This window comes from Megascapheus bottae, chromosome 38 (genome assembly GCF_031878675.1).
Source record: "Megascapheus bottae isolate mThoBot1 chromosome 38, mThoBot2.hap1, whole genome shotgun sequence".
Taxonomy (NCBI): domain Eukaryota; kingdom Metazoa; phylum Chordata; class Mammalia; order Rodentia; family Geomyidae; genus Megascapheus; species Megascapheus bottae.
In genome coordinates, this window is record NC_143546.1 from 4,651,521 (window position 1) to 4,669,324 (window position 17,804).

A 17,804-nucleotide genomic window follows, 5' to 3' on the forward strand; every position below is an offset into this window, starting at 1 on the left:
TAGACAAGTGGATATATAGTACTATGTATTTATCAAGCCTCAGAGAACTTCACAGCAGTAAACTCTTCAATTTAAGGCTAGTGGCTCATATCTGCTACTCACAATGCTGAGGTCTGAGGATCAAGGTTCAAAGCCAGCCCGGGCACAAAAGGACCTGAGACTCTTATTTCCAATTAGCCTCCACAAAACTGCAAGTGGGACTTGGCTCAAGGGTAGGGCAATAGCCTTGAGCTGAAAAGCAAGGACAGCACCCAGGCCAAGTTCAAGCCCCGTGACACCCCCCTACCTCCCCCCCCAAAGCTGGACTAAAAGTATGATGGCTTAAGTGGAAAAGTACCAGCTGAGCAAGCAAGCTAAGCAACTTCAAGGCTATGAGTTCAAGTGTTAACAGACACACTTATACATACAACAGAAACTGCTCTATCCCCATATAACTAATGTAAGTTAAGAAAAAAAGATTAATGATCATTTAGGAGGTCAGGATCTATGAAATGGTAATTGGGGGGTGGGGGGGGGAATCTGACCAAAACAAACCACAGACACTCTTCTGGAATCTAGGTCAAAGACAAAAGGAATTACACATGACAGAATATGTATTAATCTGAAGCCATTTTATCAGTACACATACACTGGACCCAAACAAGTAGTAATCAGATGTGGGAGCCAGCTGAGTGGGCGTTTCAGGTAACTCAGAAGGGAGGCTAACTGAATCACATGCTAATGGATCACAGTTGGAAATTTCTGCATTGGCTATGGGGCTTGTTTACCATGAGACCGAAAGGCAATTAAATACAGAGACATCTAGTTCCCTACAGATACTCTGTAGCTCTGGCAACTCAGAGGGTCTACAAGCAACACCACCCCAACTAGTAACAAGCACATTCAGGACTCCAATCTTGTTTTCAAATACCATTTTCCAACTAAAGAAAGCAAGACTTTTCAGAGGAACAGCTGATCCTCACACCAGGGCAAATAGACAAACACTGTAAGTAAGGGGGAGAAGAGAGGAGGAGGAGGAGGAGGAGGAGGAGGAGGAGGAGGAGGAGGAGGAGGAGGAGGAGGGTGGAGGGGGAGGAAGAAAACCTTCACCATGAGCAGGACTACTCAGGAGGCTGAAATCTAAGGATCGAAGTTGGAAGTCAGTCCAGGCAGACAAACCTGAGATTCTTATTTCCAATTAACCAGGAAACAGCCAGAACTGAAGCCATGACTTTTGACGTGGGTAAAAAAGCTGCACAGGGTTGGGAGCTTGGCCTAGTGGCAGGGTGCGTGTGCAAAGTGATAGAGTACTAGCATGCATGAAGACTCAGGCTGGATTCCTTGGTATCACATACCTAGAAAAAGCTGGAAGTGGTGCTGTGGCTCAAGTGGTAGAGCTCTAGCCTTGAGAACGCCCAAGAACAGGGGTTCAAGGCCCTGAGTTCAAGCCCCAGGACTGGCAAAACAACCAAACCTTGATCCTCAGATCTCAAGCCTCCTGCGTGGCTAGAATCACAGGCTATTGGCTCACGCCGGTAATCCTAGCTACTGAAGAGGCTGAGTCTGAGGATTGGGGTTTGAAGCCAGCCTTGAGATTCTTATCTCCAATTAACCAGTAAAAAGCTGGAAGTAGAGCTGTGGCTCAGGTGATAGAGCACTAGCCTTAAGCAAAAGGAGCTTAGGGACAGCACCTAGTCCCTGAGGTTCATGCCCCAGCTTTGGCCAGGAAAAAAAAAAAAAAAAAGGTGGAAAAAAAAAAAAAAGCAAACTGTTAAGACAGAGATTTAAATATATGTTTGTTGATTTCATCATATCAAATACATTATGTAAAACCATTGCCTGCCCTCAGTACAGGTCAGCAGGACACTATCCGTCCAAAAGGTCAAATAAACAAGTACCTAGAACCTGTATAGTGCTCTCTCTGTGAAAACAGCTTCACCAACAACCAAATAGTTGGGTACCTGGGTTTTCTTAGTTTCTTCTTTGTGTTGGTGGTAGTGGTCTCAGGGCCTGAGGATTTCCTCTCAAGTCCAGCACTCCACCACTTTGAGTCACAGCACCACTTCTGGTTTTCTGGTGATTAACTGGACATAAGAGTCTCAAGGACTTTCCTGCCCAGGCTGGCTTTGAATCTCAAATCTCAGCCTCCGGAGTAGCTAGGATTACAGGTATGAGCCCCCAGCACCTGGCTTCTCAGTTTCTTATACCTTGAAAAAACTTAGAAGTTAAAGAAATTTTGAATACTAGAGAAAAGTAGGGAATGGGAAAATATAGGAGAGTTCTTTTCCATGATTTCAACCACTGACAATACCAATTATCTGTTGACCATATTTCCTTCCAATTCTCTACACTGTAAGGATGGGGTTCAGGGTATTTTTATTTTGTTTCATGGTGGTACTGAAGCTTGATCTAAGGGACTTGAGCTCAGGCTCTTACCCTTGGCACTTTACCAGTTGAGCCACAACTCTAGATCTGGCATTTTTCTTTTTTTTCGGGGGAGGGCTGTCCTTGAGCCTCTTTATGTTCAAAGCTTGTAGTGCTCTACTAGCACAGAACTACTTGTGGCTTTTTCTGAGTAGCTGAGCCACACCTTTGCTGGGTAATCGGAAATTAGAATCTCTTTAGTTTGGCTTTGAAACATGATCTCACCCTCCTGAGTAGTCAGGATGACAGGCATTAGCCATTAGAACCCAGACTGGAAGACTTAAAATTTTCTCTTCTCTGTAATGCTCCTCTATTCTGCAGATGTACAAAATCACTCTTACTTTTCGTATTTGTCCATTGTAGAGCTTGGACTCACAGTCTGGGCACTGTGCGTAAACTTTTTTTTTGCTAGTCCTGGGGCTTGAACTCAGGGCCTGAGCACTCCCTTGGGCTTTCTCAAGACTAGAGCTCAACCACTTTTAGCCACAGCACCACTTCCAGCTTTTTCTATGTATGTGGTACCAAGGAATTGAACCCAGGATTTTGTGTATGCTAGACACTCTACCCACCAGGCTACACTCCTAGCCCCATAAGCTCTTTTTGCTCAAGGCTAGTGTCCTGCCACATCCAACCTTTTCTCGTTAATCATATTTAAGTTTTATAGACTTTTCTGCTTCGGCTGACTTTGAACTATGGTCCTCAGCCTCCTGAGTAGCCAGGATTATAGGTGTGAGCCATCAGTGCCCAACTCACTCTTACTTCTATGAAGAACTTCCTCATATCTTGTCTTTCAGATCATTTCATAGTTATAATATTTCAACTAGCTCCAACAATTTACATACATTACAAATGCTTCCAGTTCACTACTAAAACAACACTCTGGGGGCCGGGAGTTTGGCCTAGTGGTTAAAGTGCTTGCCTAGCATGCATGAAGACCCGGGTTCGATTCCTCGGTACCACATACATAGAAAAAAGCCAGAAGTGGTGCTGAGGCTCAAGTGGTAGAGCTTTAGCCTTGAGAAAGTCCAAGGACAGTGCTCAGGCCCTGAGCTCAAGCCCAGGACTGGCAAAAAAAAAAAAAAAAAAAAAACACTCTGGGGGCCAGGAGTTTGGCCTAGTGGTACAGTGCTTGCCTAGCATGCACGAAGACCCGGGTTTGGTTCCTCGGTACCACCTTCATAGAAAAAAGCTGGTAGTGGTGCTGAGGCTCAAGTAGTAGAGCTCTAGCCTTGAGAAAGTCCAAGGACAGTGCTCAGGCCCTAAGCTGAAGCTTAGGACTGGCAAAGAAAAGAAAAAAAAAAAAAAAAACAGCACCTCTGATCAACCACCACAATTCTGCTTATAAAGTTCCTCTGACTTTAGGATTATTTTCTTTAAGACTCAGTTAAGGTACTGGGCCAAGAAATATATACACTTTTAAACGAGCTATGTGGTTGCCAAATACATTTTGAAAGCACTGCTCTAATTTACATTACACAGGGCAGGTCTCAATGAGAGTCTAAAGGTGGAGAGGCTCAAGCCAACATTCATTTCTATTTCAGTGCCATCAGGAGGGTTTAGGAATGCCAACTTTTGTTCAAGCAGAAAGAATATTGCAATTTTGGCAGGGACACTCCATTAGCTTTGCTACTGGTTCTTGCTTCTACAACAACGTAATATTTGGCCACCAAGCATTTCTGGAAGAGGAAAAACACAGAAGAAACAGGCTTAACAACAACCTCAGTTACATGTTTCAGATCCTTGCAAAGTGATTTCTTTATAATACAGCAGATTATAATTTTATTTATTTTTATTGTTATTATAAAGATGATGTACAGAAGGCAAAAATTACATAAGTCAGATAATGAATACATTTCTTTTTGGACAATGTCACTCTTTATAATTTTCTATTCTTTCTTTTTTTTTTCTTTTGCCAGTCCTGGAGCTTGAACTCAGGGCCTGAGCACTGTTCCCGGGCTTTCTCAAGGCTAGAGCTCTACCACTTGAGCCACAGCACCGTTTCTGGCCTTTTCTATGTATATGTGTTACCAAGGAATGGAACCTGGGTCTTTGTGCATGCTAGGCAAGCACTCTACCACTAGGCCAAACTCCTGGCCCCCTAATTTTCTTTTTAAAGCAATTTTTTTGTGTGTGCTCGTCCTCGGTCTTGTATTTGGAACCTGGGCACTGCTCCCTGAGCTTTCATGCTTCTCTACTTGAGCCACAGCTGCACTTTCAACTTTTCAGAGATTGATTGGAGAGAAGAGTTCCTAGACTTTTTTTTTTTTTTCCCCTGACTGGCTTTGAACCTCGAACTTCAGCTAAGATTTCTGGTGTGAGCCACCAGCACTTCAGGTGGTATTTGGGACTAAACTCAGGGCCTATCCCTATCACAACAATAAGCACATGTTCTATCACTAATCTACACCCCCAGCCCTACAGCTGAAAAAACAAACAAGCACTAATGCCAATAAACATCTACTTACCTCTACTTCCAATCCCCAGTACAGCCTACATAGAGTAGAAAACTGTCTGAGTGGTTAACAAATTTTTTTTTTAAACCAGTCCTGTGGCTTCAACACAGGGCCTGGACATTGTCCTTGGGCTTTCTCAAGGCCAGTGCTCTACCAATTGAGCCACAGCACCACTTCCGGCTTTTTCTGTGTACATGGTACCCAGGAACGGAATGCAAGGCTTCCTGCATGCTAGGCAAGCACTCTACCACTAGGCCATTCTCTAGGCCCTTTTCCTAGTTTCTTCTTTTCTTACTTTCTTTTTTTTTTTTTTGGTTGGTCATGGGACTTGAACTCTGGGCCTAGGGGCTGTCCCTGAGCTCTTCAGTTCAAGCTACCACCCTACCTCGGGAGCCACAGCCCCACTTTCCATTTTTAGTGATTAATTGGCGATAAGAGTCTCACATTCTTTAATGCTCAGGTTGGCTTTGAACTTCAATCCTCAGATTTCAGCCTCCTGAGTAGCTAGGATTACAGGTGTGAGCCACTGCATCTGGCTCCTTTTTCTAGTTTTTTAAAGCATTGTTTTCCATGATTACACGTTTATTTCTATTCTATGTAGGAAACTATATTAACTATCTTCAGTCCACCTTCCTGTACAATATTGTAAGTCAGATATGAGTGGCAAAAATCAATCATTTAAAAGAATTATGTGGAAGCACCCATTTGGATCAATGCTAAAGAAAAACCAAATCTCTTCCAATGATTAAGCCCAGCTACTCAGGAGGCTAAGATCTAGATGGAGGTAAGAAGCTAGACAAGGCAGAAAACCCTATCCCCATAATAACAACCAGGTGTGGCTCAAGTGGTAGCGTGCCAACCCAGCAAGCAAGCCAAGCCAAGTATAAGGCTCTGAGTTCAAACTCCAATAGGCAAAAAAGAAAGAAAGCTAAGTCTGCAATTTCAATGGCTTGAGAATATATCTGGTTTACAATCAGATATAAATGAAATGTTAACCTTAGCTCATAATGTCTCGGGGACACATGTCCAATATTATCAATTGTCACCACCCATCTTCTAGCAGGCAGACTCAACTGAGTAGAGCTTATTGCAAAATATTCCTTGCTCTGTGATGTTTGTCTTCCCTTTCCTTTTTCCCTATGCTGGAGATGAGTCCAGCATGCGTATGCTAGCAGAAGCTCTATGTCTTGAGCCAGGCCTTACCTCATTTTTCCTTCTTCCTTAACCCACCTTAGAGATAATCTGTTCAATAAATGATTTTAGGACTTACATCAATTTACCCAAAAGCGTAACTGAAGATGTATGGCACTAATGAGAAGGGCAATATTTACATCTGGAGCAAAAACAAAACTGAGTCCCAATCTCTGGTAAAATATACAGGGGAGCTAGGAGCCACGAGCTGGGTGCTGGTGGCTCATCCCAGCTACTCAGGAGGCTCAGATCGGATCATCGTGGTTCAAAGACAGCCTGGGCAGGAGTCAGTAAGACTCTTATCTCTAATAAACAATCCCGCACAAAAACGAAAAAAGAAAGCCAGAAGTGGAGCTATGGCTCAATGGGTAGATCGCTGGCCTTGGGCAAAAAAGAAGCTTGGGGACAGTGCACAGGCCCTGAGTTCAAGCCCCAGAAGGTTCCCACACCAATGCACACAAATGCGTGTAGAGGACACTGCTCTGTCTACTCCATGCAAATTTGTTCCACACCCATCACGGGATGTAAATCACTGGGCAAACACCTTTAGAAATACTAGGATCCCCAATCTAGCTGCTGCTAAAGTATAATTCAAGGAAGGAAGGAATCAAAAACAACATGTATGGAGTAAAAGAGTTTTTTGTTTTGTTTTGGGAGCAGGGGCAGTCCTGGGGCTTGAACCCAGGGCCTGGGCACTGTCCCTGAGCAAGCACTCTAAGCCACATTCCCAGCCATTAACTAGACAGTTTTAACAAACTATTTGGCTAGAGACTGGGAAACTAGGGTCATCTTGCTTTCCTAACAAGATTCTCTCTCTACAACTTCACTGTGGATACTGACATGATTTGCCAGTATGTATGATCTCAGCAGAGATCCACCTTAGTAGAGATCCAGGAACTCTGCGTTCCAATTGTCTGGTTGGCTCCAGGTTGCGGAGGATACATATTGTTTTCAGTGATTCCCAAAGAGAAAGCTGGCCAAAAAAAAAAAAAGGTGGGGGGAGGAATCTTTTGGGTTTTTTGGCCATCACACAGCTTAGCTTTATAGGAAATATGCAGTTGAAATGGAACATCCACTCCCAGGCTGGAACTGCAGCTCAAGTGGAAGAAGGCTTGCCTAGACTTCAATATCAACCCCCACCCACCCACAGTAATCACTGCCAGGCTTTAATCTTTAACTAGAACCGTTTTGTGGTTTGCCAGTATTTGGGCTTGAATTCAGGGCCCAGGTGCTGTTTCTGAGGTTTGTTTTTTTTTCTTGGCTGGCAGTCTATCACTTGGGCCACATTTCCACTTCTGGCTTTTTGGTGATTAATGGAGATTAGAGTCTCCCTGACTTTCCTGCCTGGGCTGGCTTCAAATTTCAATCTTCAGCTCTCAACATCCTGAATAACTAGGATTACACGAATGACCCATAAGAGCCCAGCTTCCCTTATAAAAAGGAAGCTTCCCTCTGGAAGGACATCAAATGTGTCTGAAAATCGCTTAGACACGCGTGATGATCCACTCTCATGGTGCTAATGGTTCCTAGCCTTCCCCTAACTCCAGTTCTTCCAAGGGACCTGTCCTCATCTTTAAGCATTCTCCTCCCAATCCTTCAAGCCATCCAGCACTTGAGGCCTTATGTGGAGACTACACTTTTCTATCCTATGCACACACCAGGTCAGGATAAGCATTTAAAATTCAACCAGGGCTGGGAACGTGGCTTAGAGGGAGAGTGCTTGCCTAGCATGCAGGAAGCCCTGCCCTCGGTTCAAATCCTTGGTACTACCTACACAGGAAAAGCCTTGAGCAAAAGTTGTTCAGGGGCAGTGCCCAAGCCCAGAGTTCATGCCCCAGAACTGGCCAAGGGAAAAAAATGGGGGGCCTACTAATAAGAGTGCTTGCCTAGCATGCACAAAAACCTGGGTTCAATTCCTTGGTACCACATATATAGAAAAAAACTGGAAGTGGTACTGTGGCTCAAACAGAAGAGTGCTAGCCTTGAGAAAGCCCAAAGACAGTGCTTAGGTCCTAAGTTCAAGCCCCAGGATTGGCAAAAGGAAAAAAAAAGTGTGAGGTGGCGCAGGATTTGGCCTAGTGGTCAAGTGCTTGCCTAGCATGCACAAAGACCAGAGTTAGATTCCTCGGTATCATATACATAGAAAAAAACTGGAAGTGGTACTGTGACTCAAGTGGTAACTCTAGCCTTGAGAAAGTGCTCAGGCCCTGAGCTCAAGCCCCACGAATAGGAAAAACAAGACAAAACAAAAAGCTCCACCAAAATCCAGTGGAGCCTTTCCTACTCCTATTTTGTTTCCTGAGAAATTATGTCCTGCTCTCTTTTTTCCCCCATGGAAACTTACTCTGTGCTTCTCCGGCTCTAATCTACAGACTTTGTCATTATGCTTCTTCAAGGAAAAGTCTTTTTGTTCCCCTAGGTTTTTTGCTGCTGGGTGCCAGTCGTGGGACTTGAACTCAGGGCCTGGGCTATGTCCCTGAGCTTCTTTGTTTAGGGCTAGCCCTCTACCACTTGAGCCACAGTGCCACTTGTGGTTTTTCTATGCATATGGTTCTGAGAACTAGAACTCAGTGCTTCATGTATGCTAGACAAGCACATTACCACTGGGCCACGCTCCTGGCCCTTCCAAGAGACTTTTCTTTCTTTCTTTCTTTCTTTTTTTCAGTTGTGAGGCTTGAACTCTGGGCCTAGGCACTGTCCCTGAGCTCTTCAGCTCAAGGCTAGCACTCTACCACTTGAGCCTCGGCACTATTTCCGGTTTTCTGGAGGTTAATTGGAGATCAAGTCTCACAGATTTCCATATCTAGTCTGACTTTGAATTGCAATCCTCAGATCTCAATCTCCTTTGTAGCTAGGATTACAGGTTTGGGCCACGGACACCTGGCTTATGCCTGTAATATTAACTACCCAGGAGGCTGAGATTTGAGAATCATGATGCCAAGACAGGAAGGTCTGTGAGACTCTTATCTCCAATAAACTATTTTTTAAAAATAAAATAAAAACCGGAAGTGGCACTGTGGTTCAAGTGATAAAGAGTGCTTGGGTTGAGCAAAAGAAGCTCAAATACCATGCCCAAGCTCAGAATTCAATCACCAGGCAAAACCAAAAAGAAAATAGCCAATGCCTTAGTTACTTGCCAGAAGGGCATGTGACAGGCCAAGCAGAATGCAGAAATGAGTCAAGCCTGTGAAACAGGCCAGCTGGAGTACAAATGTAAAAACTGGGTTCCTAAGACTTACCAACATGTGTTAAATTTTAAAAAAATGGAAGGAAAACCGGGTGCGGTGGCTCATGCCTGTCATCCTAGCTACTCAGGAGGCTGGGATCTGAGGATCAGGGTTCAAAGCCAGCCCGGCCACAAAAGGACCTGAGACTCTTATCTCCAATTAACGTCTAGAAAATGGGAAGCGGGGCTTGGCTCAAGGGTAGGGTGACAGCCGTGAGCTGAAGAGTTCAGGCTGAGTACAAACCCCACCAAAAAAAGGGGGGAAGGAAGAAAAAGAGACAGCCCAGTCAAAAGGGTCCATGGAAAGGGAGATGGGCAACTGGCAAAATCCCCAGTAATATCATAAAAGCCTGCCCCATGAATAGCCTGCTAATAAAAGATTAAAAAGCCTGCTTCCAACTCCATCATCAGTGCAGTATTAATAACACTATGCATCTTTGCAAACATGTCCAACTGTTTTAAGTGTTGTCTTAATAAACCAATTTTTCTCTTGCCTCTCCCTTGTAAGAGTCATTTGCTTATTCCAAGCCACTACACTGAATTCTCTGAAATCTTAGCTCCTGGACCCCTATCATTCTTTGCAAGTCTGCTTGAGTCCTGGTGATTTTACTACTTGCATAACTGTTCTAGTAACAGCTGGCACTCTACATCCACAATTTCAACCACATCAAATAAATATTTTGGAGAGCTGAGTGCTAGTACCTAGTAGAATACCTAGCTACTCAGGAGGCTGAAAATTGCAGTTCGAAGCCAGCCTGGGAAGGGAAGTCCAGAAGACACTGACTGCCAATGAACCACCAGAAAACTAGAAATGGAACTGTGGCTCAAAATGGTAGTGCCCTGAGCAAAAGAGCTCAGGGACAACACTCAGGCCCCATCAGTTCAAGTACTATAATTGATTAAAAAAAAAAAAAAAAAAAAAAAGCCAGAAGCAGAATTGTGGCTCAAGTGGTACAAATCTATCTTTGCACAAAAAAAGCTCAGGGATGGCACCCAGGCCCTGAGTTCAAATCCCATGACTGGCACACCACAACTGCCACACATACACAAAAATTATGACTCCAGCTGGGCACCAGTGGCTCACATCCATAATTCTAGCTACTCAGAAGGATGAGAACTTGAGGACCACAGTTCAAAGCTAGCTAAGGCAGGAATGTCCATGAGACTTTTATCTCGTAACTAATAAAAAGCTGGGTAAATCTAAAAGCTTGACATAGCCTAAAACAATCACCTTCACTAGTTATTTAAAATTAGCTGGTTCCAAACACAGGAAATACAGAACTATAGGAAACAAAAACTTGGAAACAGGCTGGGAATGTGGCTTAGTGGTAGAGAGCTTGCCTAGCATGCATGAAGCCCAGGGTTCAATCCCTCAGTACCACATAAGCAGAAAAAGCCAGAAGTGGCGCTGTGGCTGAAGAGGTAGAGTGCTGGCTTTGAGCAAAAAAGAAGCTCAAGAACAGTGTGCCTAAGCTGGACGTGGTGGCTCATGCCTGTAATCCTAGCAACTCCTAAGAGGCTGAGATCTTAGGATCACAGCCCAGGGACAAAAGACACACTATTATCTCCAACTAATCACTAGAAATGGGAAGTGGAGCTTTGGCTCAGGGATAGGGCAGTAGCCTTGAAATAAAGAGGTCAGTGAAGGCACCCAAGCTTAGAATTTAAGCCCCATGATCCCCTCCCCACCCCCAAAAAAGAACAGTGCCCAGGCACTGAGTTCAAGACGCAAGACTAGTCAAAAACCAAAACCAAAACCAAATTTAAAACACCAGATGGGCTGAGAAACAAGTAGACCTTAGGAGTTCCAAATCAAATTATGGGAATATGATGAAATAGGAGTTTGGCCTAGTGCTAATTGCTTGCCTAGCATGCACAAAGACCCGGGTTCAATTCCTCAATATCACCTACATAGAAAAAGCTGGAAGTGGTGCTGTGGCTCAAGTGGCAGAGCTCTAGCCTTGAGAAAATCCACGGACAATGCCCAAGGCCATGAGTTCAATCCCCAAGACCGGACAAAAAAACAACAACAAACTTTCATTAAACTTCATATTTGCAATGAGAAACAGTGAGAAGCAACTTGCTCTCCCTCTTGACGGACATGGAGAATCTGAGCACATGTTCTCTCATGGCTCCCTATGCCTTCAGATTATATTAAAACTGTTTGCACCGTTCAAAGGCTTCTGAAAGCTGGGATTCGTGTACCCTTGCAGTCTGGTTTTTTATTTATTTTCGTTTTGTGCCAGTCCTGTGACTTGAATGCTTTTTGCGCTCAGACTGGCACTCTACAACTGGAGCCACAGCTCTACTGCAGGCTTTTTTGGTGGTTAGCTGGAGGTTAAGAGTCTCCCACCCAAGACAGCGTCACAGGCGATCCTCAGATCTCAGCTTTCTGAGTAGCTGGGGTTATAGGTATGAGCCACCAGTGTCCAGTCTGATAGTCCACTCCAAATCCATCACAACAGCCATACTCAACACACTCCCTTCTGCCCCAGTGTACAACCTATTTGTCAGCATTAAACACCCTCCTGCCCACAAACAGCTGAAATTCTCTCCCTCCTTCAAAGCAACAAGGGAGAGTGGCCAGAGTCCAGCCTTTTAAGTCCAGATCCGTTTGCAGTCAACTACTTGAGAGTTTAAGGACAGATTTGTTCCCTCACCTGAGGACCACTGAACCAAATGATGATTATGAATTATCTCAGACCGTACCTAAGGCACAGCAGCTATCCAACAACTGTAACTAAGCCATCCTTCACCCTCCACCAACTGCTCTTACCCTAAGTTCTCAATTTATAAGAATGATAAAAGAAAGCAAGCCAGCACACACGCACATACTACACCATGAACACCGTCTTCCTAGATGCTCTCATTACTCGTCATTCCTCTGTCTTCATACAATCATAGATAGTCCGCGAAACTAACCCTTCCCTCCAATTAATCGCTAGAAAAACAGAATGGAGCTGTGGTTCTAGCCTTGAGCAGAAACACCCAGGCCCTAAGTTCAAGCCCCATGGCAAAAAAAAAAAAAAAAAAAGAGATGTTTAATTCTCTATAGATTTCCCAAAAGGGTTCAAACTGCCAGACAATGGTAGCTCATGTGTGGAATTCTAGCTACTCAAGAGGCTAAGATCTGAGTGTGATTCAAAGTAACTTCAGGCAGAAAAATCCAAGAGAGTCTTACCTCCAATTAACCAGCAAAGGCTGGGCGTGGTGGCTCACGCCTGTAATCCTAGCTACCCAGGAGGCTGAGATCTGAGGATTGTGGTTCAAAGCCAGCCTAGATCTAAAGTCTGTGGGACTCTTATCTCCAATTAATCACTAGAAAACTGGAAGTGGCGCTGTGGCTCAAGGGCTAGGGCAGTAGCCTTGAGCTGAAGAGCTCAGGGACAGTACTCAGACCCAGAGTTCAAGCCCCATGACCGACAGACATATGCACACACACAAGCCAGAAGTGGAGGTGCAGCCCAAGTGGTAGAGTGCCAACCAAGCAAGCCAAGCAAACTGAGCAAGTCAAGGTCCAGTGTGCAAGCCCTGGTACCCATAGAGAAGAATGAATGAGGAAATGAATGAATATTGATAAAGGTTTAATGACAGCCCTATCATGAATCTCACCATGACTGTTTATATAACACACAAATGTAAAATGTGCTTCAACAAATTCAACTTTATAAATCTTCATTAATTCTTATTAATCTTAACTTTGTGGTAGAGCACTAGCCTTGAGCAAAAAAGCTGAGTTCCAAGTCCAAGAACAAGGACCAAACAGGAGGGGAAGGGAGTACAACAAGATTTACAAATGTTTTCCTAACTCTTAACACAACCAGGACTTGATCCTGAAGAGCCATAAGGGATAAAATGATCTGCCAAAGTTAATAAAACTCTGAAATCGGTGGTCTACAAGAAATGGAAGCTAATTATCTGCTATGGACTTAATTCTTTCATTTTTAATGAGCTGGGTCAACTTCTCTACTAAAAATGCCAACCAAATATCAGCTAGAGAGAGAGGGAGAGAGAGGGAGAGAGAAGGGGTGACATTGTTCAAAAAGAAATGTACTCATTACCCAACTTAGGAAGTAATAATCCCTCTGTATATCACCTTTCTAGTAACAATAAACAATAATAACAAGCACCAGCTATGTCTCTAATAGTATTTTACCATTTATATGCTTCCAACACAATTCAAGGGGGCGGACACCTCAAAACTGACAGTGAAACCTAATGGACATTACAGAAAAGCAAGAACTCACACACACACACAAAATTAACACTGCACCATTTACATTCCATCCTCAACATTATAACATAATATTTACAAAGAGTATACAGCAGAGAAGTTAAAAACTTAGGAAAGGTTCTGGAAAGATGGGCCTGGGGGCCGGGAGTTTGGCCTAGTGGCAGAGTGCTTGCCTAGCATGCACGAAGACCCAGGTTCAATTCCTCAGTACCACATACATAGAAAAAAGCCGAAAGTGGTTCTGAGGCTTAAGCAGAAGAGTTCTAGCCTTGAGAAAGTTTGAGGACAGTGCTCAGGCCCTGAGCGCAAGCCCAGGAGTGGCAAAAAAAAAAAAAAAAAAAAAAAAAAAAGATGGGCCTAGCTTTAAATCTGATGCCATCATTTAGATGGTTAGATTACTAGTTGTGTTGTTTAGGCATGCTATCCATATCTTATAGCCCTTATCTGTACAAGTAATAGTATGAACTTGGTAGGGCTGGTGTTAAATGAGTTGTGTATGCTACTTGCCTGGTAGAGTACTTGCACTAAGGTGAATATATTAATAAATGGTGTTCTACATAACAGTACATAAGTATTAAGGCTCTTCATAAACTTTTCCCAAGCCAAGGTCCAGGGGCTCACGCCTGTGAAATCTCAGGAGATTGAGATCTGAGGATCTCGGTGAGAAGCCAGCTCCAAGCTGGAAGTGGAGCTGCAGCTCAAGTTAGTAGAGCATCAGCATAGAGCGGAAAAAGCAAAAAGGACAGCAGCCAGTATGAAGAAGAAGAAGAAGAAGAAGAAGAAGAAGAAGAAGAAGAAGAAGAAGAAGAAGAAGAAGAAGAGGAGGAAGAAGAAGAAGACGACGACGACTGCTGAATACATACTAATACTGCTAAATCCATATTAATGTTTGAAGCACTTTGCAGTCCACACCCTATAAGTTCATTGCAACTCTGAAATCCCCTCTGGGGAGAAAAGACCTTAAAGAGGCTATGCACTCCCAGAAAGAACAAGGACGACGACGACAAACACAGGAAAATGATTAGCAAGTAGATTTGGTGGAAACCAACAACAACAACAAGCCTTGACTGACTAGAGCAGTGGGGTGGCTCAGGCCTCTATCATTCTAGTTACTCAGGAGGCTGGAGGTGTGAAGAAGAAAAAAAAAAAAAAAAAGAATGCTGGAGGAGGAGGAGGCGGAGGTGTGGCTGGGGGGGAGTAGAAGAGCTGTAGCCTAGAGCAAAAAACAAAAACCAGCGAGAGAGTGAGGCCCTGAGTTCAAGTCCCATGAAGACCATTTAAAATAATAATAATAATAATAATAATCCAGCCCACTTTTTGCCCTCACACCAGATTCAGCAGCTAGGCTGCCCCCCCTCCACCACACACACACACACCCCTGCTCAAGCACGGCGGGGCACACGAGCCCACAGAGGCGAACCCCCAATACCACGGCCAAAGCCGTGGGCTGGGACCCGGGGCCCCGTGGGGGGGGGGTCCGTGGGGGCGGGCGGGCGGGGGACAGGCCCGGATGATGGAGGTGCCTGGCCTGTCCTCGGGGTGGGGGGGGGGCTCGGGGGCAGTTAGCGTCCGAGGGGGGAGGGGACGGGGGAGGCGCCGCGACCCCCCCCACACACAGACACCGAGGAGCCGCTCCGCTCCTGCGACGACCGTCCATTCCCCGCCTCCCCGGGCCCCAGTCCCGCCGCGACGGCTTCCGCTGCCACCTCCGACTCGCCGCTACCTGAAACTGCAGCAGCTTCTCGGTCTGCTCCTGGGTGAGCTCCCGCTCCTCAGGCGCCGCCATCTTGCCGCCGCCTCTACGCTCCTGACCCGTCCGCACCGTCACCCGCCGGAAGTGACGCAGGGCGCAACCACTTCCGGTCCCCCGAAACGGCCGCCCCGGCTGGAGAGCAACTGCGTCTGCGCGTGACGACGCACCGCGTCTCGCTCGGCCGCCAGGGGGCGCCGTGCTCGGGCTGGATTCCCGAACGCTTCCGGAAACAGCCGAGCCTCGGGTGGGACTACCACGCGTTCCCCGGGGACGATCGGCCGGAGAGTGCGACGTTCCCGGATGGATCCGAGACCTCTCCCTCCGCGAAGGCCCGAGTGGCGCTCGGCTCCTTTTCCCCGGCAGCTCTTTACCATCACGATTCCCGGGATCTCCTGTAGGCCTCAAGATTTGGCGGGAAACTTGGCCCTGGTGAAATACCGACGGTTCGACGCCCGATCGTTGTACCCGGATGTTTCCGGGCCTTGTCTCTGGAGGTTCCCACGCCCGATCGTTGTGCCCGGATGTTTCCAGGCCTTGTCTCTGGAGGTTCCCGGAACCCCTCGAGCGCCCCTGGGGGGTTTTGGATGGGGGGGGACACAGCCTGGGAACCAGAAGCTACCATTGAGACTTAGGGGGTCACTCTCTGGGCGTGCCTGCACCCCGTTTTCTGATGGTGGGGTGGCTAATGCTTCTCCCCAAAGGAAACCCCGCCAAGCGGATGTCCCTCTGGGCTGGAGCTCGGGGCCTAGTCCACGAGTCCTGTCTGGGGTTCAGGGCTGGAAGTCCCTGGGCAGATCCCTTGGGCTCCACGTGGGGAAGAGTTGAATGAGATTCCTCCATGAATCCTCCACAAACCGCCTATACTCTTTTTTTTTTTTTCTTTTTCTGCCAGTCCTGGGCTTGAGCTCAGGGCCTGAGCACTGTCCTTGGGCTTTCTCAAGTCTAGAGCTCTACCACTGGAGCCTCAGCACCACTTCCAGCTCTTTTTTCTGTGTATGTGGTATCGAGGAATCAAACCTGGGTCTTCATGCATGCTAGGCAAGCATTTTAACCACTAGGCCAAACTCCCAGCCCCCCAATGTCATTCTTTAAAGAAATAGAAGAGGCAACCCAAAATTTCATATGGAATAATAAAAGACCCCGTATAGCAAAAACACTTCTTAGCAGAAAGAACAGCACAGGAGGAATTTCAATACCAAACTTTAGACTCTATTACAGAGCTATAATGACCCAAACAGCTTGGTATTGGCACAAGAACAGGCCTGAAGACCAATGGAATAGAACTGAGGACCCAGATATTAAACCACAGACCTATGGACACCTAATCTTTGATAAGGGAGCCAAAAATTAGAATGGAAGAAAGATAGCCTCTTCAACAAGTGGTGCTGGCAGAATTGGTTAAGCACCTGCAGAAAACTAAAGTTGGATCCTTCTTTGTCACCCTGCACCAGGATTAACTCCAAATGGATCAAAGACCTCAAGGTAAAAGCAGATACATTGAAAACTTTACAAGAAGGAATAGGAAATACAGTAGGTCTCCTTGGCACAGGTCAAAACTTTCTTAATAAGGACCAAGAAACACAACAAATCAGAGAAAGGCTTGATAAGTGGGACTGCATTAAACTGCAGAGCTCCTGTATGGCAAAGGACATAGCTAGTAAATTAATTAGGAAGCCTACAGAGTGGGAGAAGATCTTCACCAACCATACAAAGGAGAAAGGCCTCATATCTAAAATATATCAACAGCTCAAAAAATTGAATCACTCCAAAACTAATCTCCAAAGTAACAACCATCCCATTTAAAAATGGGCCAAAGACTTAAAGAGAGTCTTCTCTGAACAAGAAACAAAAATGGCCTATAGACACATGAAGAAATGCTGAACATCTCTGGCCATATAAGGAATGCAAATCAAAACAACTCTAAGATTCCACCTCACTCCAGCTAGAATGGCCAGGATCAGGAAAACGAATAATAACAGATGCTGGACGGGATGTGGCCAGGAGGGATCACTACTACACTGTTGGTGGGAGTGCAGACTCGTTCAACCACTATGGAAAGCAGTGTGGCAGTGCCTCAAAAGACTAAACATAGAACTTCCCTATGACCCAGCAATTCCACTACTTGGCATTTACCCAATAGTTCCAGAAACAAGGACATACTAAATCCACCTTCACAATGATGTTCACTGCAGCACTATTCACCATAGCAAAGATATGGAACCAACCCAGATGCCCCTCAGTTGATGAGTGGATCAACAAGATGTGGTATTTATACACAATGGAATTCTATGCTGCCAGCAGAAAGAACGACATCACCCCATTTGTAAGAACATGGAAAGGTGGGTGGGGGGAGGGTAATGGGTACCAAGACATGTGAAAGAAAGGGTATCAATGTATGTGAATTAATGCACCTTCTATCTGGCAAATATCATGTAACCCTTTTATTAATTACAATCAAAATATTAAAAAAAAGAACATGGAAAGACTTAGAAAAAAATCATATTAAGCGAAGTAAGCCAGACTGAAAGGAACATAGGCTCAATG

At 45.3% G+C, this 17,804-nt stretch overlaps 1 protein-coding gene across 1 annotated transcript in view; it reads right to left on the minus strand.

Annotated features, from left to right (window-relative positions):
* Window positions 1-15,324, minus strand: part of Faf2 (Fas associated factor family member 2) — a 36,623-nt gene extending 21,299 nt beyond the window's left edge. Inside the window, exon 1 of the mRNA XM_090325459.1 lies at window positions 15,231-15,324. Coding sequence (XP_090181585.1) covers window positions 15,231-15,293 — 63 coding nt within the window. The 5' untranslated portion in view covers window positions 15,294-15,324. The remainder of the gene's footprint in view (window positions 1-15,230) is intronic.
* Between the last annotated feature and the right edge of the window lie 2,480 nt (window positions 15,325-17,804).